This window comes from Lissotriton vulgaris, chromosome 2_1 (assembly GCF_964263255.1).
Source record: "Lissotriton vulgaris chromosome 2_1, aLisVul1.2, whole genome shotgun sequence".
In the NCBI taxonomy this organism is placed as follows: Eukaryota; Metazoa; Chordata; class Amphibia; order Caudata; family Salamandridae; genus Lissotriton; species Lissotriton vulgaris.
Window position 1 is genome coordinate 1,821,413,600 of NC_141687.1, and position 26,613 is coordinate 1,821,440,212.

General features: G+C 48.0%; 1 protein-coding gene across 2 annotated transcripts in view; it reads left to right on the forward strand.

The window, feature by feature from the left end:
- CTDSPL2 (CTD small phosphatase like 2) overlaps window positions 1-26,613 on the forward strand; it is a 459,434-nt gene that overhangs the window by 208,128 nt on the left and 224,693 nt on the right. For both annotated transcript variants that reach the window (XM_086957909.1, XM_086957910.1), the window contains exon 10: window positions 24,281-24,360. In XM_086957909.1, the coding sequence (XP_086814035.1) occupies window positions 24,281-24,360 (80 nt within the window). The remainder of the gene's footprint in view (window positions 1-24,280; window positions 24,361-26,613) is intronic.

The following is a 26,613-nucleotide window of genomic DNA, read 5'->3' on the forward strand; positions in this document are numbered from 1 at the left end:
ATAAACAGTGAGTTGTGCTTCACCTCGGCTCCCCCACCTGAGGGGTCGGGTTGGCAAAGTTGGGCGCACCTCTCCTCCTATCTTGGTTTTCCCACCGCTTCTCCCATCCAAAGTGGGTTTCTGAACCAGTGCGTGGAACAGCAAATTAGCTGCGGTAGCTTCTAAAGGCGGCAAGCCTTTAAAGCTTCCCTTTTGTGGTCCCTGCCCCTCCTGGGGGAGGAGGCTTGGCACCTCGTCCCAGGATGTGCTTTGTTTCAGGACCCAGAGGGCGGCAGGCTCTCAACCCAGTGGCCCAGAAACCAACCTGACTGGTGGTATGTGGCGAGCAGCCACTCGGCCAGGACCCTAGAGTTAGGTTGATTTTAGGGGGCATCTCTAAGTTGCCCTCTGCATTTTTCATTAAATCCCACACTGGCATCAGTGTGGGTTTAATGTGCCAAAAAGTTTGATACCAAACTTCTCATTTTTAGTTCTCACTGTGCCAGCGCTTGCGCTGCTCTGCGAGAAATTTAGTAAACAGGCTTTTAAAAGTGCTACCAGAGGCTTATCCAGTATTAGGGGTGTCTTTCATAGATTCACATGCCTGAATCATTCCCCGTCGTCGAGACGGGAGCCTCCTGTAAATAAAAAAGTAATGTCCATAGACATACATAGAGAAAAAGGGTCTAAGGGCCTCCCCTTAGTAGCCTTTCCTTGTCCTTATGTAAAAAGGACCAAACTCTCAGTCAGCCAATCAGCTCCGACCTCCCTCTAGAACCTTCCTGGGAGGAGCCTCAGTCCCTCAGATTTTCTACCGCACGTTGTGCTAGGGAGTCTCCAGCCTGAGCTCTCCTCAGGATTCTTCAAAATTCATCAAACTTTCTTGAAAGTGTTCTCTAAACCCTCAACTCTTCAAAGAAGACTTCACTACACTGTCTTGGCAGTAAGTGTGTTCTTTCCACTGCTTTTTCCATGTCTGACTCGAAGAAGAAAGCCCTGTTCAGGGCCTGCTCTTCCTGTAGAAAGAAAATAATTCATGTGGATGATCAGCACGACCTGTGCTTGTATTGCCTTTACCCGGACCATGTCTCAGACAAATGCAAGATCTGTAGGTCTTTTCCTAAAGACTGTGAGAGACAGGGAAGGTCGCCTTTTTATATGGCTGGACAGGCTTAAGGACAGAGACCACCTGGACTCCTCCGTGAGTAGTGCTTCCAGGGCATCAGCAGTCTCTCAAAAGAGGCCTAGGGTATCTTCCCCGGGCCCCTCAGACACTCCTCCTGAGAAGACTCACAAAAAGTCTTCAGAGGCAAGATCTGCGACATCTTCAGTGTCTGCTAAAGAGGATAAAACCTTTAAGAAACCTGCTCCGTCCTCTAGACAAGCCCAGAGGACTACCTCAGTCACGACCACAGTGTCTACCACATCAGCTTCGTCGCCTTCAGCGTCGACGACGACTACGTCCTCCTCATCTTCAGGTAGACCTGTTTCTTCAATTATTAGCCTAAAATCGTCATCGACGACAAAGACCTTGACGACGAAGACGACACAGTCGACGACGCCATCGTCGACGAACCCATCGTCGTCGAAGCAGTTATCCGACATCCTACCGTCGACGACCAAGGTGTCGACGAGAGAATCGACGACGTCGTCTACGAAAGCACCATCGACGAAGACGTCGACGACGACTGCGCAGTCGTCGACGACCAAGAACCCATCACCTACTCCACCGTTGACGGGGACCTCGTCGACGACTCCGTCGTCGACTCCGTCGACGAGGGGCTCGTCGTCAGCGACGGCCCCGTCGACGAAGACTCCGTCGACGAGGGACTCGACGACGACACCGTCGACGGAGGGCTCGTCGTCGAAGGGGACAATGCCGGAGTCATGGAAACAATCGAAACTAGTGGAGGTATCGACCCTCATGCTACCGCCGTCGACTGTTCCCTCGACGACGACAGGCTCTGTTGTGCAGTCTACAAAGCCTACCAAACCACAAATTACCCCAGAAACGACGTCTCCGAGGATGACCACCTGGATCCCGCAACTTCGGTCTCGGACCTGCACATTAAATGCCAAAGCACTGACTAGGAGCAGGACGACTTCACCTATCAGGAGCACTCTATCCATACTAGTGTCCGCACGGAAGTCACCCCCATGATATGCTTGCCTGCAACCCTTGTTGATGACTTAAGTTCCTTGTACAGGATTACAAGCAACTCTTTCCAGAGTCAAACAGAGGCGGTCATGCGCCTAACGTTCATGCGCCTCAGGACAAGGGGGATCAGACACCTACCATCCAAGCTCCGGTGTCCGCCCCGAAACAAACTCAGCATCACCCTCAAACCCACCATGACGTCCAGCTTCAGGTGGTGGTCTCTTCGGACGATGATGAGGAGGAGGAGGAACTAGAGGACGGGGAGGTCCAGGAGGTACACTCTGACCACTCGGACCAGGATCACTCAGACCACGATGAAGAAGATGAATATGTGGCGTCATCCCCAGCTTCACCACAACCGCGTCATGCGGACTCCCCGCCTGTGGACATTGCCGGCTTCCACAAGCTTGTGGAGAGAGCAGCGAAAAGATTCCATATGGCGGTGGAATCGACAGAAACGGACTGTTTCTTGCTGGATTTTAAGGAGCAGACTCACAAATCCGCAAAAACTATTCCAATTATCGACTTTCTGTGGGAACAAGGAAAGAAATTAATGCTAACACCTGCTTCTGTACCGGCGGTTGTTCCACGCCTAGACAAGAAATACAGAGCACCACTTACGGCAGCGGCTTGCCTCAATGGTCACCCCAAACCAGACTCAGTGGTGACACAGGCAGCCCAGAAACACTCCCGCAACCCTTCCTCACCTCTGTCCGCCCCCCCGGATGTGTCATAAGAGACTATCTGCCCCATGGTTTGACCAGTCATTAAAAGAAAAACAAGGAGAGGTACGTAGGGCCGAACGTAGGTGGCAGAAAGAGTATCAAGAGGAAGATCGCTGTAACTATAAAACAGCTAGAAGCGTTTACCATGCACTTATTAAAAAAGCGAAAATTAAATTCTATACAACAGCAATAGAAATGGCTAACAACAAACAAAAAGCTATCTTTAAGATAGTTAATGGGTTCAACAACCCTAAAATATAAGTGTAAGAAATCCCACCCTCTAAAAAATCTCTGCAACACAATCGCGGACTTCTTTGAACAAAAAGTACAGGGCCTCATCAAGGACTTTGCAGTTCCTGTCGAAGAATTAGGGGAAGGTAGTTGTATGGTGAACCATCCTTTGGACTCTTTGGCGACGTTTCAGCCAATTAGTATGGAGGAGACAACCGGGCGATACTGGCGACCAAATCAGGGTCGCCGTTTGATCCATGCCCTCCCATGCTACTACATAAGCTAGTTGATATCGTCAATCCTGTAATTAATCAAATCCTAAATGCATCACTGGCCACAGCTATCATCCCCTCAGAATGGAAACTGGCGACGGTCAAACCGCTGCAGAAAAAAAAACTTCCTGACCCAACCATACTCTCCAACCTCCGACCAATCTCACTGCTTCCCGTGTTATGTAAAATCAGAGTCTTTTGTAAACAAACAGGTTACTAAGTTCCTTGAAGATAACCAGTCCGGGCACCCAAACCAATCAGGTTTTAGAGTACAACATTCTACCGAGTCAGCCCTCCTGTTCACTACCGATGCCATCCGAATGGCTCTGGACCAGGGTTAAAAGGCTGTCCTGACCCTTTTAGACCTGTCTGCAGCCTTGGATACCGTCTCACATACCATCTTGATTGCCCGGCTACTAACATCTGGCATAACTGGAAAGGTCCTGGATCGGATAAAGAACTTCCTAAGTGGCTGGCGACAAGTGGTTACATTGGGTGATTTTTGCTCGAAGGAAAAACTACTTGTGACTGGAGTACCGCAAGGGTCTAGTCTAAGTCAGACACTTTTCAATGTGTACACTACCCCTCTGATCAGGCTGATATCGTCCTTTGGTAGCGATGTGGTTGCATACGCGGACGATACCAAACTGATCCTAGTCCTTGATAAAGACACTCAGGACTGGGAACAAAATCTTAAAGGTTGCCTGATGGCTACTTTTGATTGTATGGGGAAGAACCATTTGATATGTAATACGGGCAAAACGGAAATCATGCCAATGGGTCCACAAAATGACTTCATTCCTAAACTATGGTGGCCGGAGAACGCAGAGGTGCTGCCTCATACCACCAATGCAGCACGAAACCTGGGCATCCAGTTTGATACCGCTCTGTCGTTCAAACAGGCACTGGCAGTAGCAGGAACCTGTTTCAATGTCATCAAGGGACTACAAAAATTCTTCGACCTGCTTCCTCTGGCAGCTAGGAAAATGGTAACGGTCGCCCTTGTGACATCAAGACTAGATTATTGTAATAGCCTGTATGCAGGGACTAACAAAGTGGTCACACACAAACTACAGATGGTGCAACACGGAGCCGCTAGGCAGGTGTTGAAATGGCCAAAGAAATCATCGGCATCGGCTGCACTAAACACCTTGCATTGGCTACCAATAATCAAACGGGTTCTCTTTAAGATACTGGTCATTACCTTTAGAGCTTTTCACTCTCGGGGGCCAAAGTACTTACAGGGGAGGTTTTTCCGATACCATCCTGTGCGTACTCTGCGGTCCTCCAATGCAAACTTGTCTGTCCTGGCCTTCAGACTTAGCTCTAGAGGTGGCAAATCTCTGCCAGTTATAGGGGCAAAGGCCTGGAATAAACGCCCCCCTCCCACCTCCGTGCCTTAGAGCGGGAATTGGAGTTTCGAAAGGCTCTGAAAACCTGGATTTTCCAGGTGTGCTAGAGTACTACTGTGTAATCCTGGCTGAATTACCAATAGCAGCCTGACTAGCATTCAGATCTTCCTGGTCAGTAGGGGCGCCTAGATGCTCCTTGGAGCGATAGTGCGCGATATAAATACCAGCTTACATTACATTACATCAATCTCATTCCATTGTGCCTTGCTTAACCTCTGTCTCCTGTCTTTCATTTCCTCTCTCTGTATTTTGCTACTCCTCCACGCTGTTCTGGCTGGGGCACACTGACCATTCACTAAGCACTGATATAAGCTAGAGAATGCATTCTTCCTTAAAGGCTATAATGCCAGTCACATTCCGGTTTAGGGTTGTCTCTATTAAGGTGGCACAAACATTAACAAGTAGAAGTGATTCTAAAGCTTCATTGTGCAGCTCTGCTACAACACCTCTCTCCCAGGTACCATGTAAAAATGTGTTACCAATCCAGAGGGACTTTTACAATGGCTCCCAGAAACCATGAAACTAACGCGGTCTTGCGATCTTGATCAGTTTCACTTTCGCTGCCGTGTCAGTTTCATAGCTGCGAGGCCAATGCTTCTTTAGTCAGTGCACGTGGACGACAAGCGAGTCACTGACAGCATCCGGATGAGACACCGCAGACCCTCGCTCCCCCACTCCTCCTCCAGCATCCTGTGGTGCCCAGGGCCTGTGATTTCTCATTTTAATGCATGTTTGTCGGTACTTGCCCTTTTCAGTAGCAAATGGACAAGCAGGTTCAAGCTGGGCACTGACACCCACGGACCACGCACGCAACCTGGGATTCATCCTGGACTCATCCCTCACGATGACCAAGCGAGTTAACGCCATCTCATCCACACGCTTCAACACCCTGCGCATGCTCCGAAAAATCTTCCGGTGGATCCCCACCGGAACCAGAAAGGCGGTCACCCAGGCCCTAGTCACCAGCGACTGGACTACGGGAACGCCCTCTACGCTGGAACCACGGGCAAACTTCGGAAAAGACTCCAGCCCATACAGAACACATCCGCACGACTCATCCTCGACATCCCTCGCCACAGCCACATCTCCGCCCACTTGAGACATGCACTGGCTCCCCGTCAACAATAGGATCAAGTTCAGGCTCCTCACCCACGCACACACAGCTCTCCACGACATGGGCCCGAATACCTCAACAACGGCCTCATGTTCCACACGCCAACCCGCCAGCTTCGCTCCGCCAGCCTTGCCCTCGCCACCGTCCCACAGATTCGCAGAGCCACCACCGGAGGAAGACCGTTCTCCTACCTGGCTGCCAAGACTTGGAACTCCCTCCCCGCCCACCTATGACTGACCCAGTACCACCTCACCTTCAGGAAACACCTCAAGACCTGGCTGTTCGAGCAGTAGCAGCACCTCCCCCAACCCCCTCCCTCAGCACCTCAACCTAAAAATAACGCGGCATGGTCATCCTTCGACACCCACTCAGAAGAATCAATTAACAAACTGCTCGGCACCTTGAAACCCTCTAATCACCTCACAGACCCCTTACCTGCTAATGCTGTAAAAGACTTCACCCCCCTGCTGCTTCCACTCTGGACTAAAATCATTAACAGTTCCCTACAACAAGGCCTCATCCCGACTCCCTCAAGGTAGGACAAGTCACGCCTATACTCAAGAAACCTACAGCTGATCCGGGCTTCCTAAACAATTACCGCCCTATCACCAATATCCCCACCTTGGCCAAACTGCTGGAAAAATGCGTTCAACTCCAACTGACAAAACACATTGATCAGTTTGACCTCCTCAATCCTCATCAATCAGGCTTCCGAGCAAGACACAGTACGGAAACGGCTATGACACACATAATTGATGACGCCCTCCAAATCCTTGATCACAATGACTCCTGCCTCCTCATCCTTCTTGATCTCTCCTCAGCATTTGACACCGTTAAACATGAGAATCTACTTGAACTGTTAAACACTAGAATGGGTCTATCTGGGACTGTTCTCAAATGGTTTACTTCCTTCTTACATAACCGGTCTCAGAAGTTCAAGGTTCGAGGCATGTGGGCTGCTGAATTCATATTTGTGCATAGATCGCCGCCTAGTGTTTGGTCCGGATGATTGCACATTGTTGTCCTGGAAGAGTCTTCGAAGTATCACGAGATAGGTGGCTCCTCCCCTGGACTACAGTGCGCATGGGCATCGACTCCATCCCCAGATTTTTTTTTTCCGCCATTGGGTTCGGATGTGTTCGGTTCCCTCTGTCGGAATCGATAGTTGTTAACTCACTTTGTTTAAGACCAAAAGGTCTTTAGGACTTGCATCGGTATTGTCTCTCGTTCGGGTTCGTAATTTCCTCGGCTCCGATCCGACATTGCCCTTCCGCGTGCTTTCGGCGCGGACGGCCCTACTCAACGCTCCAACCTCTTCCATCATGGAACGAAGTCCATTTAAACGGTGCCTGGTGTGTGCCTCGAAGTATCCGCATATCGATGTACACCCGGTGTGCAACAAGTGCTTGTCGCCGGACCACGACGAGGCCAAGTGTATGGCCTGTTCCAAGTTCCGGTCCAAAAAGACACTCAAGCTCCGCCGAGCTGCGCGCCTGGAGGCCCAGCGATCTGCACCACCTCCTACAGACATCTTCGACGCTGAGGTCGAGGATGACTACGACGCGGAGGACGAGGATTTCGATGAAGTCGTCGAGGAGGTAGGGGACGACGGGGCCCTTGCCACCGTAGAGGATAGCTCAGACGAGGAGCTTCCTCAAACTGACTCCGGGGCCATCCGCCATTATGAGGCCCAGGCTGAGGGATCGCCTTCGGGCCTTACCCAAGACCTTGATACCCGTCCCACGGCTCCGCCTTCTAGCCCGGCCACGGACATTGATACGGCGCCATTCCCGGGACAGCCAAAACCGAAAGTGAAACCAACGGTCTCGACGCCATACGTATGGAAACCGAAAGCACGGATCCCGCTGGTCGGGCCGAACACTTCGGAGGCCTTGGCGCCGAAGAAATCTAAAATGGCCGTCGAACTCAAGGGCCACGCCCAAATGGCCGAGCCAAAGGTTACCGTATCGAAGCCGAAGGTTAAAGGGACCGACGCAGCTGCATCGGCGCCGAAGACGGTCGACGCACATAAGGGTCGACTTGATCCCAAGAAGCAGGTCGGAGACCATAAGAAGTCCACACTCAACACAAAGAAGTGGCAGGACGACCCCAAGTCCCTCACTGCCTCGCTTCCACTCGACAAAGCCAAGGGGGCAACGGCGTCGACTCCGAAGAACGCATCGTCGGTCGCCACCCCGAAACCAGCTGCAAAAGACTCTCTCGAGCCGGCGCGTCCCTCCGCCTCGTTCACTAAGAAGGTTACGGAGTCCCTTCAACGTATTAGGGAGGGGGCCGCAGCAGTCGAACCAAAGGACCCTGTGCCGCCCAAGCCTCTAGAGAAACCGGCGAAGGCGCCGACGCCGATTCTTTTCACCTTGCCACCGAAGACGGCGCCGAAAGCTTTCGCAGCAAAATCAGGGGCCGGGGTGCCCGTGAAGGTGTCTTCGACGCCGAAGCCATCGTTAGTGGTCCCTGGCCCACGACAACTGCCAGAAGTGGAGCGTCAAGAAGTTTTCATCGACGCCAACATGGGCAGGCTCTCTCTCCTCAAGAGAAAGATCACCCCTGAACCACAATTAGAGCCTTACAAGATTCCACTCAAGAGAAAGATGGACTCTGCTAATGCCTCTGCCTTTATGGAGCCCGTATCACCACAGGCTCAAGAACTTTCACCCACTCATTCCCAGGTCGAGGAAGGTGACGGCAACGACTAGGATGAGTATAGCTATCCCGTCTACTCAGACCCAGAGGATGTGACTGAACCTTGGTCTGCAGGTGGCGATCCTGGGGACCCGCATTCAGGGCAGGAGCCTCAGCTTTTCTCAGCCAAAACTTCCCCAACAGAGGACTCTGCGGCTTTCAATGCCCTCATTGAGAGGGCGGCAGCCAATCACGACGTCTATCTCCATGCTGACCCAGTGGACGTAGACTTCCTCTTTGACACCTTTTCGGTCTCTGAAAAAACTGTAAAAACTCTGCCAATGCTCAAAGGGGTGTTGAAACATGCGGCTGAGGTGTTCAAAGAGCCCACCCGGGCAAGAGTCCTCAACCCACGAATCGACAAGAAGTACAAGGCAGCGCCCACCGATCCTACTTATATCAAAGGACAGTTGCCTCTGGATTCCCTGGTTGTCTCCAATGCACGCAAGCGAACCAACTCACAGACTACCGGTGATGCTCCTCCCCCAGACAAGGAATCAAAAGTATTTGAAGCTTCTGGGAAGAGGGTGGCGGCGCAGGCAGCCAACATATGGCGCATATCCAACACACAGGCGCTATTTGCGCGTTATGACAGGGCACACTATGATACTCTAGAGACCCTTTTACAGCACTTACCCGATCAATATAAAGAAGCGGCAGAGATGTTGATACAGGAGGGGAAGCTTATCACCAATGCTTCCATTAAGTGTGCTCTGGACGTGGCTGACACCGCCTCGTGAGCAATTAACACTAGCGTTCTGCTTCGTAGACATGCATGGCTAAGGATATCTGGGTTCAAGCCGGACATTCAAACTACCATCTTGAACCAAACGGTCAACCCAGACCACCTGTTTGGCACCGAGGTTGATACCACCCTCGAGAAGATGAAAAAGGACACCGACACTGCGAAGTCTATGGGTGCCTTGCAATCCCAGCAGTTTCGGGGAGGGTCCTTTCGTCGCTCCAATAAATGAGCTACCTCAAGGGGTCAACTTTCACAGTCAACGCAATTCTACAAAAGCAACACCCAAACTTCTTATACCAACAAAGGTCGGGGTGGATACCGTGGCAACAACGTCAAAGGCAGAGGACGGGGGGGAACAACAGCTCCAGGTCCTCCACCAAACAGTGACACCTGGTCACTGCCCCCCGACCACGCAACACCGGTCGGGGGGGAGACTCCAGCAGTTCCTGCCCATGTAGAAGTCCATCACCACGGACAGGTGGGTCAGAACACTTATCCAATACGGTTATTGTCTGGAGCTCACATCCACTCCACCCAACATACCCCCAAAAAACCGTCCTATGTCCAGCGAGCACTTGCACTTGTTGCAGCAAGAAGTCAACGTCATGCTGCAAAAAGGGGCAATAGAGCTCGTGCCCTTGCAGGAAAGAGGTGCGGGAGTGTACTCCCTGTACTTTCTGATTCCAAAGAAGGACGGATCCCTCAGGCCCATCCTAGACCTCAGGCCGCTCAATTTTTACATCCTATCGGAGCATTTCCACATGCTCACGCTGAAGCAGGTTCTTCCACTGCTTCAACAGGGGGACTACCTGGCAACTCTGGATCTGAAGGATGCGTACTTCCACATTCCACTACATTCTTCACACCGAAAATACCTCGGGTTCACCATACAAAACCAACACTACCAGTTCAAGGTTTTGCCTTTTGGGGTCACCACGGCACCCAGGGTTTTTACAAAGTGCCTAGCAACGGTGGCGGCACATCTCAGACCTCAAAATATTCACGTCTACCCCTATCTGGACGACTGGCGTATTCAAGCGAAGTCAGCCCAGCAGTGTGCCGACCACGTGTCCCAAACCATTCACCTTCTGCACGATCTGGGGTTCTCACTGAATTACCCAAAGTCCCATCTCCAGCCCGCTCACATGCGGCAGTATCTGGGTGCGACCATAAACACTCTAGCGGCTACAGCACAGCTGAATTCAGTGAGAATCGACAGCATTCAATCGCTGATCCAAAAATTCAGACCTCAACACTCGCTTCCAGCAAGAGTGTTCATGCAGTTGATAGGCATGATGGCCTCCTGCATCTCCATTGTTCTGCACGCGAGACTACATATGCGTCCGCTTCAGGAGTGCTTAGCACGTCAGTGGACGCAGGCTCACAACCAGTTGAAAGACCTAGTGTTGGTGAGCGGTCGGGCATACAACTCTCTGCATTGGTGGAATCCACGAAACCTTTGCAAGGGCCGACCATTTCAAGAGCCTGTGCCACAGATTATCCTGACAACGGACGCTTCTCTCCAGGGATGGGGAGCGCATGTACTCCAATTCACAGTGCAGGGACTATGGACGCAACAGCAAGGGAAGATGCACATCAATGTTCTGGAACTGATGGCGATCTTCATGGCCTTAAAGGCATTCAAAGTACATCTGTGCAACAAGGTCGTGTTGATCCGGACGGACAACATGACGGCCATGTACTACATTCAGAAGCAGGGAGGCACACACTCTCCGCAGCTGTCTCATCTGGCTCAGAGCATGTGGAAGTGGGCCATTCAGAGGAACATCTTCCTCATGGCAGAGCATCTCCCAGGCAAGGACAATCAGATGGCGGACCTGCTCAGCAGGCACAGCCACCAAATGCACGAGTGGGAAATGCATCCATCTGTACTCCAACCGTACTTCCAAAGGTGGGGTCATCCGGAGATGGACCTGTTCGCCACAAGGGAGAACGCAAAATGCCAAAGCTTCGCCGCAAGGTTCCCACACCCACAGTCGCAGGGCAATGCGATATGGATGAACTGGTCAGGCACCTCTGATTCCGCTGGTGGTACGCAAACTCAGGCAGCACTCGATGACTCTCATCCTAGTTGCTCCAACGTGGGCTCGCCAACCATGGTACACCACGTTTCTGGAACTGTCCGTGGTACCGCATCAAAGGCTACATCTCACGCCCAGCCTTCTAATGCAGAGCCATGGCGACATTCAGCACCCAGATCCCCAACAGCTCAACTTGGCGATCTGGCTCCTGAAGTCCTAGAGTTTGGCTACCTCGACCTCCCTCCCAATTGCATGGACATCATTCGGGAGGCTAGGAAGCCCACTACTAGAGCCTGCTATGCGGCAAAATGGAAGCGGTTTGTCATCTATTGTGCAAACCACAACATTGATCCGCTGGATGCTTCTATTCAGAACATCATCTGTTACCTGTTCCATCTATACAAGTGTAATCTGGCCTATACTTCCATTCGAATTCACCTGTCTGCGATGGCCGCATACCTCCAGAATAGACAGCACCTTTCACTTTTCAAGGTGCCTGCCATCAAAGCATTTCTGGAAGGCCTCAAAAGAGTCATTCTGCCACGGACTCCACCAGCTCCTGAATGGAACCTCAATGTGGTTCTTACAAGACTGATGGGTCCTCCCTTTGAGCCACTACATTCCTGTGAGATTCAGTTCTTGACATGGAAAGTGGCTTTCCTTGTAGCAATTACATCGCTACGGAGGGTTAGTGAACTGCAAGCCCTCACAATCCAAGAGCCTTTCTTCCAAGTTCATTCAAACAGGGTAGTGCTCCGCACTAACCCTAAATTTCTACCCAAGGTTGTGTGTCAGTTCCACATCAACCAAACCATTTAGTTGCCGGTGTTCTTTCAAAATCCTGAGTCACTGGGAGAGCGGATGCTCCACACCCTTGACGTTAAACGGGCCCTAATGTATTACATTGATAGGACCAAGGATTTTAGAAAGACTAAGCAGCTTTTTGTCGCCTTTGCGCCACATCACAAAGGTAACCCTATTTCCAAGGCTGGTATTGCTAGGTAGATCGTAAAATGTATTCAAATCTGCTATGCAAAGGCAAAACGCACTCTTACCATTCCACCAAGAGCCCACTCCACCAGAAAGTTGGGGGCCTCTATGGCTTTCCTTGGAAACATTCCCTTAGAGGACATATGTAGAGCAACCACATGGTCTACCACACACACATTTACTAAGCATTACTGTGTAGACGTGCACTCCAAACAGCAGGCAGCTGTAGGGCAGGCTGTTCTCAAGACACTTTTCCAAACTGCTGCAGCTGGCACGGGCGGCCGCCGCTAATGGAGGGACTGCTATGTATTCTATGCACAGATATGAATTCAGCAGCCCACATGCCTCGAACTGCAAATGCTACTTACCAGTATGCATCTGTTCTTGGCATGTAGGGCTGCTGACATTCATATCGCCCGCCCTCCTCCCCGGCGCCTGTAGCAGCTGCAGTATTCACATATATACTCATAGCATGATCATCATTCACTGAGTTTTTCTCCATCTTGGCCGCAATGGCTAAAAACAATCTGGGGATGGAGTCGATGCCCATGCGCACTGTAGTCCAGGGGAGGAGCCACCTATCTCGTGATACTTCGAAGACTCTTCCAGGACAACAATGTGCAATCATCCGGACCCAACACTAGGCGGCGATCTATGCACAGATATGAATGTCAGCAGCCCTACATGCCAAGAACAGATGCATACTGGTAAGTAGCATTTGCAATCAACAACGTGTTGTCCTCACCTGTACCTGTAACATTAGGCGTCCCACAAGGATCTTCCCTATCCCCCACTTTGTTCAATCTAGTCATGGAACCACTCACCACATTGCTTCAAGCATCAAATGTGCACTTTCACATGTACGCTGATGACACTCCACTCTACCTCAAACTAGAATCCCCGGAAGACATCAAACTTCTGAACTCCACGCTCAGAAACACCCAATCATGGTTGGCCGATAAGCACCACAAACTTAATGCGCAGAAAACAGAGTTCCTTCTGATCTCACCTCCTGCGAAAATCTCCACCACCCAATCCTGGCTTAAGCACCTAACCGCACTCAATATCCAACCCACCATCGTGGACTCAGCGAAATCCTTAGGCATCACACTTGACGCCAATCTCAACATGCAGCAGCATATCAGCAAAGCAACTAAGGGAGCTAATTTCCAAATCAACACTTTGAGGAAACTTAAACCCTTCTTCCCAGCTAAGGACTTCCAAACCGCAGTACAAGCCCTAGTCATCCCACGCATAGACTACGGAATTGTGGCTCTCAGCGGACTCCCCCTTTCTACAACCGCACCACTAAGAGCCTCCCTGAACGCTGCAGCGAGACTGATCACTGGATCAAGAAAACATTTGCATATTTCCCCTGACTTAAGATCCCTGAACTGACTGCCGTTTGAAGCCAGAATACAGTTGAAAATTGCCTGCATGACACACATGGCTGTACACCACAAGTCACCCAACTACCTCACCCAAAAGCTGACTGTATCAGGAGGCTCGAGAACCAATAGAAGCTCAAAAGATCTCATCCTGAAACCTCGAAGATTCCGGAAGGAGAAAACATACAAACGCTCCTTCTCAGGAATGGCACCCAGGATCTGGAATGCACTCCCTCCCGAAACGAGGCTGATCTCCTCCACTGCATTTTTTAAGAAAGAAGTGAAAGCCATCCTAATGGCTAAATACACCTGAATTCTATTTTGGCCCGATCTAAGACTTTATACCGACTCTGTATTAGCTGTCTATTTGATTATCTACATGTATTATGCTTGTATCTGACTGCGATCTTATTTTGTCTCTCACGTACTACTTATTACCTTTATTGTAGCAAAAGGTCTGCTCCCTTACCCCTTCTTTCTGTAAAGCGCTCTGATATCTGCAAAGATCTTGTTCGCGCTATATAAAAATTCAGAAAATAAAATAAATATCTGCTCATGCATCTATGCTCACAACTGTGATAAGTCACCCCTACCTTAGGGCTTGTCAGTCCTTCTAAAGAGACTTTCTTATACCTTAGGCAGTGCTGCTTGCCATGGCACACAGGCAGTGTGCCATGTCAACTTTGTAGTTTTTCTCTGCACCAAGGCATGCAGTCTGCAGTGGCAGTTTGCATGGCCTTTGTTAGGGACCCTCCAACAGACCCTTTTCAGTCCCAATGCCCTCGGTACCAGGAGTACCATTTACTAGGGACTTGCATGGGGGTCTGAAGTTGTGCCAGTCGTTGTACAGTTTTATGGAAGGAGCTCTGGCACACGGGACCTGGTTGGTAGGGACCCTGTGCACTTTCAGTCAAAACCATGTCCTTTTCCAGGCAAAAAAGTGGATGGCTAACCATATCAAAAGAGGCACTTTGTCACAGAAAGTGACATACGTGGTCACATGCATAATCACCTTAAATGTACATTATACATTCAGCCAGAATACTTATGTCTCCTTGGAAATTTTGAAGACATTCATAACTTATGTCAATCGAAACAAAACCACATGTGCCTTCCCACTCAGAAAATTGGGGAATATCTTGATATGGTGACACGAGTGGAGGTGCATATTAGCTGCATAATGCTCCTGTTATCAAGGATAGTTGTCTGGCAGTAAAGCCTTTAAAAATGGTAGTTCCCCTGGACCTGACTGAATTTCATTTTAAGACAATACTATTAACTCTTTGGCCCTAAACTTTCAAAGTGTGGGTGAGGAGGCACTACAGTCTGTGAGGCGGTTTATGACAATTTTACTTAAGAAAATTCACCATAATTATGAATTTCATAGTGGACTTTTTTTTAACACTAAACACCGACCATAAGGTCCTATTAAAAATCCTAGCCATTAGGTTGATGCCCCTTATCCCACACCTAGTCCTCCCGGATCAGTCGGACTTTGTGCCCAGGTCGCCCCTCTTTAAACTGCATTTTGTTAGTTCTAATGCTTCATATTAACATGGCACTCCTTGCTAGGGCTCTTCCCTTTGCCGCTGAGAAGGCCTTTAATTCACTTAAGTGGCATTTGTTTAAAGTTTAGGGATGCGCTGAACTTACTTCCAGAACTATAGAATAACAAATTCCTAAGTGATTAGTAGTAACAATCTAATCATACCTAATAAAATGTGACCTAGAAAAGTTGAGGTGCCACACTACATTGGCTGACTGATACCAGCCCTACTTTAACTGATAAGGTGTGGAGCTACTCAAAACCCCAAGTCATCACTTGTTTAATAGCCACAACAAGCCAATACATTCATTCACTATGTCTGCTTTGTCTTCAATGTAAGGCACAATATGCTGGATCAGTATCTGATGCCCATTGTGTATGATAGTAGAGTTTCAATGCCACTGCTGGGCACATTTGGCGATCGCTAGATTCTAGGATAACATTTTGAATCTGTCAAAGAAGTAACTGGGAAAATCCTGTTTTGTACTACTGGTGGCAGTAAGGGGCGACTTGGTCACGAAGATTTGAACACAATGGGCAATTAGTATTGATGGCCTCTTTGCTAATTAAGTGGAAGGTGGAAATGGAATGGATTTATTTTACTTACTTTTTACTTTTGTAAAGTCACAGCTACCCCCACAGATTTTCTGGTGCTTATGATGACACAGAAGAACTGTCTACTTAGAATAGCCATATATTCAAACCTTTAAGGCACGCAAGAAGAGCGGTACTGTCCCTGGGGTGTTTGGGAAGGAAATTCAAGTTTTGGACCGAGCACTGCAAAAGGTTCTCCCATCTGGGCCAGAAAGAATCTCGGTACAGTGCAAAGGACCAGGTTGGAGGACCTCGGGGGACAAGATGGAATGTAAGATGTCACTAGCTCTTTGATGTAATGTGACCCTGTTCTGGCTTTTTCCTTAAACATGTAGCAAAGAGCCTTAAATTGGATGCGTTTAGAGATTGTCAGCCAGTGCAGTTCATAAAGAAGGTGCGAAACTGAGGCATGTTTGGAAAGTGGGTACAGCAGACTAGCTGCTGCATTCTGGACTATCTGCAGACGCCTCGTAGATGCCTGCTCTGCTCCCAAATATAAGACATTACTGTCATCCATTCTGGATATAACTAAGGCATGGATCACATTCTTCTGAAGAAATTGGGGGATCATCCAGATTATCTTTTTCATCCATTTCAACACAGCGAAACAGGCGGTGGTAACTCCCGACACCTGAGTTTTCATTGTTAATTTGTCCTCAAGAACAAAACCAATGGTTTGAGGCATATGAGCTGCAGATTACACACTGTTGCATAGATTGCCATCTAGTGTTGGGCCCGGATGTTTGCACTTGTTTTTGACCTGAAAAGTCTTTGGAAGTCACGAGATAGGTGACTCCTCCTTTGGATCACATTGTGCATGGACATCGGCTCCATCTTTAGATTTTTTTCCCGCCATTGGGCTCCGATGTGTTCCTGCGCTCTGTTTGGAATCGATCTACTTTTGGCTCGCAATCCATCACCCTTTTCAACGATATTGTCTCAAGTACGTTCCCCAATCGACGCAAGTCTCAACAACTTCAAAGTCATCGATTCCGGTCGTCGACGAAGGCCTTCGGGCCTACCTGGGCCATATCTTCCTGCTCATGGAAAGGACGCCATTCAAGAAGTGTCCTCAATGTGGGTCGATGTTTCCCCACACCGATCTCCATGAGGTGTGCAATCTCTGCCTCTCACCGGAGCACGAGGCCAGAGACTGTTCAGCTTGCGTCTACTTCCGCTCCAAAAAGACAATTCGGGACCGATGAGCTCGAACGACCATGGCTCGCTTGTCATCTTCGATCCCCAACGACATTTTCCAAGATGGCGTCGACGTGCCAGAAAAAGAGCGGGTCGAAGAAGGCATCGTCAGCAACTCCGAAGCCGAGGAATCGGACATCGAGGACATCACTCCGGCACAGCGGGTCGTAAGTACATAAGTCGACCACAACCCTCTCTCGACACCCTCGAACAAAGGCTTCGGTCACACCTTCACCTTCGGGCCCAGGTGCACACCGAGAGACTGCTTCCCATGCCCCACCTTCGGGCCTGGTAAAGATGCCTTCTAAGCCTTCAGGCGACTCTGGCTCGAGTCAGCCTACCCCCGGTACCGAGACACACCTACCGGCACCGAAAAAGAAGCCATCCTCTTCCTCATCCATGCCAACCGCTGCTTCAACATCCAAGCACTCGGCACCGGCTCCTCAACACTGAGAACGCACTTGGAGCCGACCAAAAAACTACCACCAAAAGGCCCGACTCCCATGCCTCTGAGCCGAAAAAGTCCTTGGAACCGAGAAAACACGTTCCACTGGCCAAAGAGACTGCAGAAAGTCACGGTTTGTAGCCAAAAGAACCTTGAACCACTACCGAGTCGGTGCCGAAAAAGCCTACGGAAACAAAGACCTCAGCACTGAAGAATCTACCTTATACAGAACTTTTTCGACCAGATCCTACCCAAAACTGGTCATTTGACTCTCCGCTCCAAGAAACGACCACTGGATGCGCCTGCGCCGACTCCTCCTCCTCCTTAAAAGAGAGACATTGACACGTCTCCATTAAGAATCCCTTCGTGACGCCTCCTCCACCTCCTCCCTCTCCTACACCAGCCCCAACTCCAGTAGAAGATTACGATGATGTGGATAACACCTCTGATGATATAAGGGAAGGTGCGGACAACGAACCACTAGACAATCTTAGTCCTCCTGACTCCCCTGACCCTGGGATGACTATAGCGTCCCAGACGTCCCTAACATTCCACAGGATGACATATATCCTTCCAGGCCTCCTCCTCCTCTCCCCCCCCCCCCCCCCCTCACCCCCCCCTCCTCCAAGAGGACACTATGGGCTTTAACCAGCTCGTCTATAGAGCTGCCCAATACCATGGGGTTGACCTACACACAGACCCCGTGGAGGATGATTTTCTCATGGACACTTTTGACACCACACCAATCCACCTCAATTCTACCCATGCTTAAGGGTGTCATTAAGCATTCACCAGAGGTATTTAAAGATCCACTCAGGTCTTGAGTCTTTAACTCCTGGATCGAGAAAAAGTATAAGGCTGCCCCTACAGATACAGTCTACATTAAAGGCCCCACACCACTAGACTCCCTTGTAGTCTCCAATGCGCGAAAAGGGGCCAATTCCTAAACAGCAGGTCAGGCCCCCCACCAGATAAGAAGCCTAAACTCCTAGATGCCTCTGGAAAAAGAACTGCGTCACAGGCAGCAAACGTATGGTGCATCGCCAATACTCAAGCACTGTTAGCAAGATATGACCGGGCACATTATGATGAGCTGGAATCCATAATGCAGCATCTTCCAGAAAAATATAAAAATGGGGCCAAGGAACTCATACAAGAAGATAAAACTATCACCAATACCTCCATCCATTGTGTCCTAGATGCTGCAGATACTGCTTCAATTGCAATTAACACAAGTGTCCTTTTGCTTAGGCATGCCCGGCTACGCATTTCAGTTTTCAAACCTGAAGTCCAGAGTTCCATCCTGAATCAACCATTTGATGAGCAACATCTATTTGGCCATAATGTGGACGTATTTCTTTAAAAAATGAAGGATACCGACACAGCTAAATCTATGGGAGCCTTGCAGTCGCAAGCGCCCAGACGCTACTTTTGTCGCTCATCATTTAGATGCACCACCAGAGGCTGCTCTTCAGATAGCCCCTCCACTTCTTACAAAACCCCTACCCAATCCACCTTCACTAGAGGCTTTCATAGAGGTGGTTAAAGGGGTAACAACAAAGACAGAGGCAAAACTAACAACTCCAGCTCTGCCTCCACCCCTACCCACATCATTCTTACCTCCACTTCCCCCACATCATTCCACTCCAATCGGGGGAAGGCTGCAACAATTCCTTCCTGTCTGGACCAACATCACATCAGACTGGTGGGTGTGAAAATAATTCAATCTGGTTACTGTCTCGAACTAACATCTACCCCCCCCCCCCCCCTCTTCCCCCCCCCCCCAAACATACCACCCAAACAGCGTCCAATGTCACAAGAACATTTGTCGCTGCTATGGCAGGAGATAATATACCTAATTAAAAAAAATGCTATAGAACCAGTTCCGCTGCACCAACAAAACAAGGGAGTTTATTCCCTGTACTTTCTTATCCCAAAGAAGGACGGCTCTCTAAGGCCTATTCTAGACCTCAGACCACTAAACCTATACATCCAGTCAGACCACTTCCACATGGTCACACTCCAGCAGGTCCTTCCTCTTCTTTCACAAAACGACTTCCTTGCTACCCTCGATCTCAAGGACGCCGATTTCCACCTTCCCATTCACACCGCTCACTGGAAGTATCTCTGATTTGTAGTGGAGGGTCAGCACTATCAATTCAAAGTACACCCATTCGGAGTCGCAACAGCACCACATGTGTTTACCAAGTGCCTAGCGGTGGTGGCAGCACACTTAAGACAGCACATTCACGTCTTCCCATATCTTGACGACTGGCTCATAAAAGCCAGCTCATACAGCCAGTGTGTACAACACACTCGCGCCACTGTCCAATTACTCCACAATCTGGGGTTCACAGTATACCACACCAAATCCCATCTGCAACCGTCCCACATACAACAATATCTCGGTGCCACAATAAACACCTCAAAAGCGCTAGCTTATCCCTCTCCTGTTAGAATAGCAAACATGCAAGCTCTTCTAACAACATTTCAACCGGAACACACTCTTCCAGCTCGAGTGGTCATGCAACTCATAGGCATGATGGCCTCTTGCATATTCATAGTGCCTCATGCAAGACTCCAGATGTGTCCCCTTCAAGAGTGCTTAGCACGCCAATGGAACCAGGATCAAGGTCAGTTAATAGATCTAGTGTTGGTGGACGGTCGTACTCACCGCTCTCTGCATTGGTGGAACACCAAAAACCTTTCCAATGGGCTACCGTTCCTAGAGCCGGTTCCTCAAATAGTCATGACAGCCGACGCATCACTCTCCTGCTGGGGAGCTCACCTACTGCAACACACCATGCAGGGCAGGTAAACACCACAACAAAAGCTACTCCACATCAACCACCTGGAGTTACTAGCTATATTCCTAGCCTTAAAAGCCTTCAAAAGCAAATATCAGGCAAGGCTGTCTTGGTCCGCACGGACAACATGACAGCCATGTACTACATAGAAAAACAAGGCGGGACACTCTCTGCAACTCTCAGCTAGCACAGAACATATGGAGGTGGGCTATACCTCAGAACATTTTCCTCTTAGCCCAACTTGTTCCAGGGGTACAAAACACCATAGTTGATCTGTTGAGCCCTCAGACACAACAGATCCACGAGTGGGAACTTCATCCACAAGTTCTTCAACCATTCTTTCAGATGTGGGAACAACCACAAATAGACCTCTTCGCCACCCACGAAAACGCCAAATGCCCAAGCTTCGCCGCCAGATATCCACACCCACTGTCCAAAGGCAATGCGATATGGATGAATTGGTCAGGCAGATTTGCGTATGCTTTTCAGCCTCTCCCACTCATTCCACTAGTGGTGCGCAAACTACAGCAACATTCCCTAACTTTCATTCTAATTGCTCCAACTTGGGCCAGACAACCGTGGTACACCACATTGCTACAACTTTCCGTAGTACCGCACCAAAAGCTATACCTATCTCCACGCCTCTTAACCCAGAATAATGGAGAGATCAGACACCCGGATCCAGCTCTGCTCAACCTTGCGATTTCTATCCTGAGGTCCTAGAATTTGGTTACCTTAACCTTCCCCCTGATTGTATGAACATCATTAAAGAAGCTAAATGTCCCACCACTAGGGCATGCTATGCAGCCAAGTGTACACGTTTTGTAATATATTGTCATAACATTAATCCCCTAGATGTGCCTACCCAACACATCATAGGCTACTTACTACACCTACAAAGATGTAACTTAGCCTACACGTCTATTAGACTGCATCTTGCTGCCAAGGCAGCATATCTACAAAATAGACCGCATCTATCACTTTTCAAAGTACCTGCCATAAAAGCTTTTATGGAAGGCCTCAAAAGAATAATTCCTCCCAGAGCACCACCTTAACCTGTGTGGAATTTAAACATTGTTCTCACACGGCTAATGGGACCTCCCTTTGAACCTTTCCATAAATGTGAGCTACAATTCTTAACATGGAAAGTTGCTTTCCTAGTAGCTATTACTTCTCTACGAAGAGTTAGTGAACCACAAGCACTAACCATTCAGGAACCTTTTCTCCAGATGCATCATAATAAGGTTGTTCTCCTCACCAATCCTAAATTCCTTCCTTAAGTTATTTCTCCCTTCCACCTCAATGAATCTGTGGAACTGCTCGTAGTTTTCTCGCAGCCACAAACAGTCTCAGAAAAAGCTCTTCATACCTTAGATGTTAAAAGAGCATTGCTTTACTACATCGAGAGAACACAACCCTTTTGTAAGACCAAACAACTTTTCGTGTCTTTCTCACCACCACACAAAGGCAATCCTATATCAAAATCTGGGATAGCTAGGTGGATTCTCAAATGCATACAAATTTGCTATCACAAAGCTTAAACGTATGTTATCTGTTCTTCCTAAAGCCCACTCTACAAGAAAGATAGAGGCTTCAATGGCATTTTTAGGGAACATTCCCTTAGATATCTGCAGAGCAGCTACATGGTCTACACCGCACACATTCACGAAACACTAATGTGTACATGTGCAAACTAAACCACAAGCTACTGTGGGCCAGGCTGTACTCAAAACACTATCAAACTACTGCAACAGATACTGGTGGTCGCCACTAGGAGGGGGTACTGCTATATAATCTATGAAACAGTGTGTAATCTGCAGCTCATATGCCTCGAACAAAAAAATTGATACTTACCAGTATGCATCTGTTCTTGGCATGTAGAGCTGCAGAGTTACACACGCCCACCTACCTCCCCGGCTACCTTTATCTGTTCTATTACTAATTAATTAGTTACAGCTTACATAGGCATCCTTCCTATTTCCTATAAAGCTCCATCATTTCCCTGCTGGTGAAAAACAATCTAAGGATGGAGCCCATGCGCATTGGTATCTAAAGGAGAATTTACCTATCTTGTGACTTCCAAAGACTTTTCAGGACAAAAACAAGTGCAAACATCCAGGCCCAAAACTAGATGGCGATCTATGCAACAGTGTGCATCTCTGCAGCTCTACATGCCAAGAACAGATGCATACTGGTAAGTAGCACTTTCCTTCTGAGTCAGAATAGGTCCCAAGGAGTGGGGCCAGTGTTGAGGGCCCCAAAGCTAAGCATGTTTACCCCGGATCATGACCTCCCATCTTATCACCATTCAGCCGTAGATGGTTAGCACTCATCCAGGTGGCCACTCGGCTGAAGCCCACATTAAGGTCCGAGAGTCCATGATCCTGGGTAGATGACAAAGAGAATATAATTTGTCTCATCTGCGTATGAAAACATTGTCAGACTGCAGCTCTCCACTATGTTTGCCAAAGGCCTGACTTGGATATTAAATAGCAGACGGCTTAGCATGGAGCCTTGGTGGACACCAAAAGTTAAAGCTTGAATTTCAGATCTGGGACTGGCTGGACAGACTTGAAATGTACTGTCCTTGAGAAATTAAGTTAGCCAGGGAAGTGCCTTATCTTCCAGGCCTAAAGCTAGGCATTCAAGCTAGATAGTGAGGAACAGGATCCAGCTTGGCTAAAGTCTAATGAGATTAGCTCAGCTGTACCACCCTCATCCTGGAATCGTCTAAGATGTTCGGTGACTCCGAAGAGGGTGGATTCCGTACTGTCTTGCCCTGAACCCTGATTGTGAAGAAATTCTACGTAGGATGTTAGATAAGCATTAACATGCTGCTCCAAAGTTTTGGAAACTCGAGTAGCCAAGAGATTGGTCTGAAGTTCAAGCAGATCGAAGCGTCCAGATTCAGGTTTTTTAGGAATGGAAGCACCATAGCTTACAAGGCACTCACGTAATGAAGTATTCAAGAGATCAACTGCCATATGTAATAGTATTGGATTCAGTAGGCAATGTTTGGAGGGTGGTAGAGGATCCAGTGTGGAGCTTAATTAGATAGCTTGCAGAATAGTGAGATAGGTGGAGAGGTCAAGAGTAGGCCAGAGTGACATAGTGTGTATTAAATCAAGACTATTCACACTGTTACAAAGTTTGTGTTGAGGCTGGTTCATCCGCTGATTAGGAATCCCCACGTAAGGAGTTGCTCTTGACATCTTTAGACAGTTGAAGATGGATGTCATCCAAGTTTTTTCATAAAAATCTGAGCTAGCTCCTCGCATTGTCTTTTGGAAACCGAGGTATGGATATCTACTCCCTTGGTTTAAAGATTGGATCCACAATGATTTATTGCAATGGTATGATGGAAACATTCTGCCCTGCTGCACACTGCAGCAAGTCCACACAATGTTTGGGAGCCATTAGCCATTTTTACTGAAAGATTAGAACAGGGTAAACAAAATTGTGAGAATTAGCAATAAAGTGGCTTCATAGTTTAATTGTGCAGGCGCGTAACTTGAAACTAATAGAGCGTTATTATAATTTTCAGTTTTAAGATGCTCTCTAACTTTGTCTGTTCTCTGTCCAAAGGACATTACTGTATTTGTGCTTTAATATGTGCAAATAAAGTTGTAAAATGAAATATTTCTCTAGATTAGCTGAATGTTTCCTCCAGTCCACACAGATATCAACTGCAAAACATGTAGTTTTAGTTATTGAAGTACCCACAGATATGTATGTGTTTCTTTCCCACTTGAATTACACACTTAACATTATTGAAAATCGCAGAGGTCCACATTCTTAATGTTCTATGGTCATAAAATCCTTTTACCTTAAACCAGTCAAAGGGGGTTAGGAGATTCAGAATTACTGTAATTATTTGGCGAGGAAAGATATCTTGAGTTTCATTCTTGCTGATGATATTTATCTTCTATGTACAGATCATTTTATTTACTGCTTCAAAGAAGGTCTATGCAGACAAGTTATTGAATATACTGGACCCTAAAAAACGTCTTGTCAGGTAATTAAACTACTGAAAAACGCAGCGAGCATGCAGTCCTCTTTGAAGTACAATTTGTTTTTGTAGTTATGTGCCAGCATTAGAATAATTAATATTTTGAATTTAAGTGCCTGCCATGAGGGACACCGTTCTCAGGCAAGGCTCTTCACCTTGGTTTTGCTGTTACAACTTTAACTTACTCTTTTTTTCCTTTTGTGAGCTGGTATGCAACTAAGTGCGCAGTACTAGAACTCATATCACTGTATAAAGTAGCACGCATCATTTGCTCTCTAAAAAGATCTCCTGGGAATGGATATTGTGATTGTGAGGAAAATGTACTCCGATTACTTTTGTCGGTTAAAGATGGGCGAGTGCGATCAATAGTTTTTCTTTTATTAAACTGCACATTTTATATTTAAAAATCCTGTCATGGGGGCTGAGAGAATGTCAGTTATGCTTCATATTAATAAATGGCAGTCATTGTTGCATGGAACAAGGATGTTCTTCAGTGAGGAGTATCTTGACATCCTTGAAATACAGGTGAGTTTGCTGTGTTTTCTTGTATTGTTGGATGAAGCATTTACAGTTTGGAACTCCTGACTGCCCTGTTACTTAACCAGTGGCCAGTTAATCAGATGTTTCGATTTCCAATTTGTGGGGATGCTTCGGTTGTCCTGCATATTAGCTCTTTCTAATGATTTGCTGGACCAGTTGAAAAAAAAATCACAAATTCCCTTATTTTCATCTTTGAAGCCAATCTGCATGATTCAGTTGAGGGTCATATTGTTTCCCTCCTTCATTTGTTTTTCTGCTAATGGAGTGACAGAGGTCTTTGTTAACCAGTCACTCCAGTTCGAGGTGCTCTTATTGTTCACTGAAAGGATGTGTTGACTTGAACTCTTACACTAGTGATGGGTGTGTGCTTTGATCTCCATATCACTTAAGTGGAAACATCTTTTTTTTGTATCCATGCGATTTTGAACCCCTTATTTGATTAAAAAGCTGATTCCGAAGCACATTGCAGAACTTCCCATAACATGTTAACATGGCTGGTTCAAGCTCCTTATTTTCTGCATAGGATAACAGCACAGCCGCTAAGTAAACTGTAAGGCTGTTCATTCATCTCTTGGTTTCTCTTTGCAGAACCATTAATCTCTTGCTAGCTGCTGCGATTAGCATTACTCATCTTTTGATCTGGTAGGCAGGCGTATGGCTGACTCCCACTGCTGGAACGCTCTGTTCTTGGGTTGTGATAATTTGACACACATTTGACCCATCCCATTGCTTGTGTAATGCTTTTTTAGTCAGTTGAAAGTGAGTCCTATGATTTTGAGTTCATATCAAATCCGCATTGGCAGAACCAATACCTTTCGCTTTGGCTCCAGCCTTTTGACCTTCAGTGCTAGTTTTATCTTGCCATGTGTTTGTAAAATATTATACTTGGGGGAGCTGTAGGGGTGTGTAGGGGGGTGTAGGGGGGTGTAGGGGGGTGTAGGTGTGGGTAGATGGATGGATGGATGGATAGATAGATAGATATGTGTGTGGCATGGCTAGTGTTGGACTCACAATCTTGCAACTTTGGTTTCTTTGACAAAGGCTTTTAGTAACGAGGTGTAGGGACTCCACCTATTACTGGTAATGCGTTTGTGCATCAGTTCCATTGTTAGGTTCTTTTTTTCCTGCAGATGGGTTTGCCTGTGTTTGAGCAGAGCTCTGGGGCTGTGTTTCCTGCTTGCTTTCAAGCTTATCTATACCCATAGGAAAAAAGATACCATGATGCTCTCTGACTGGATTCTTCTTCACCCCTTTGGGGAACACGCACCTCGGGACCTTGAACCTCCATCTTCCGTCCTTGAGAATGCTGTAACTAATGACAAGGACCACTTTCCTGTACTGCCCACAGTGTAGAGCTATGTACCCCAGGACCTCCATCAGGCCTGCAACCTGTCTGTCTCCACAGCACAATGAGGCCTCCTGCGCAACCTGTCTCAAGGGTACAACACAAACAACGTTTCGCTTGAGGCACCCTAGGACATCAACCAGGGGCTGATACCCCTGAACTGTTTGGGGACCACAACATCTAGGTGGTAGAAAAAACAAAACACTCAGCCGAGCAAGCCAATCTTGCTAACGGAGTCTGAGACTGAAAAACCTCAGGTCATCAAAGTCTATCCATAGAATACATCATCTGTGAGTACCACCAACACCGCTCTGAGGCCAAGCCCTGCCCTTGAATGGGTCAGTCATTTAGCCCGGAAGCTAAGCTTCCAGTCT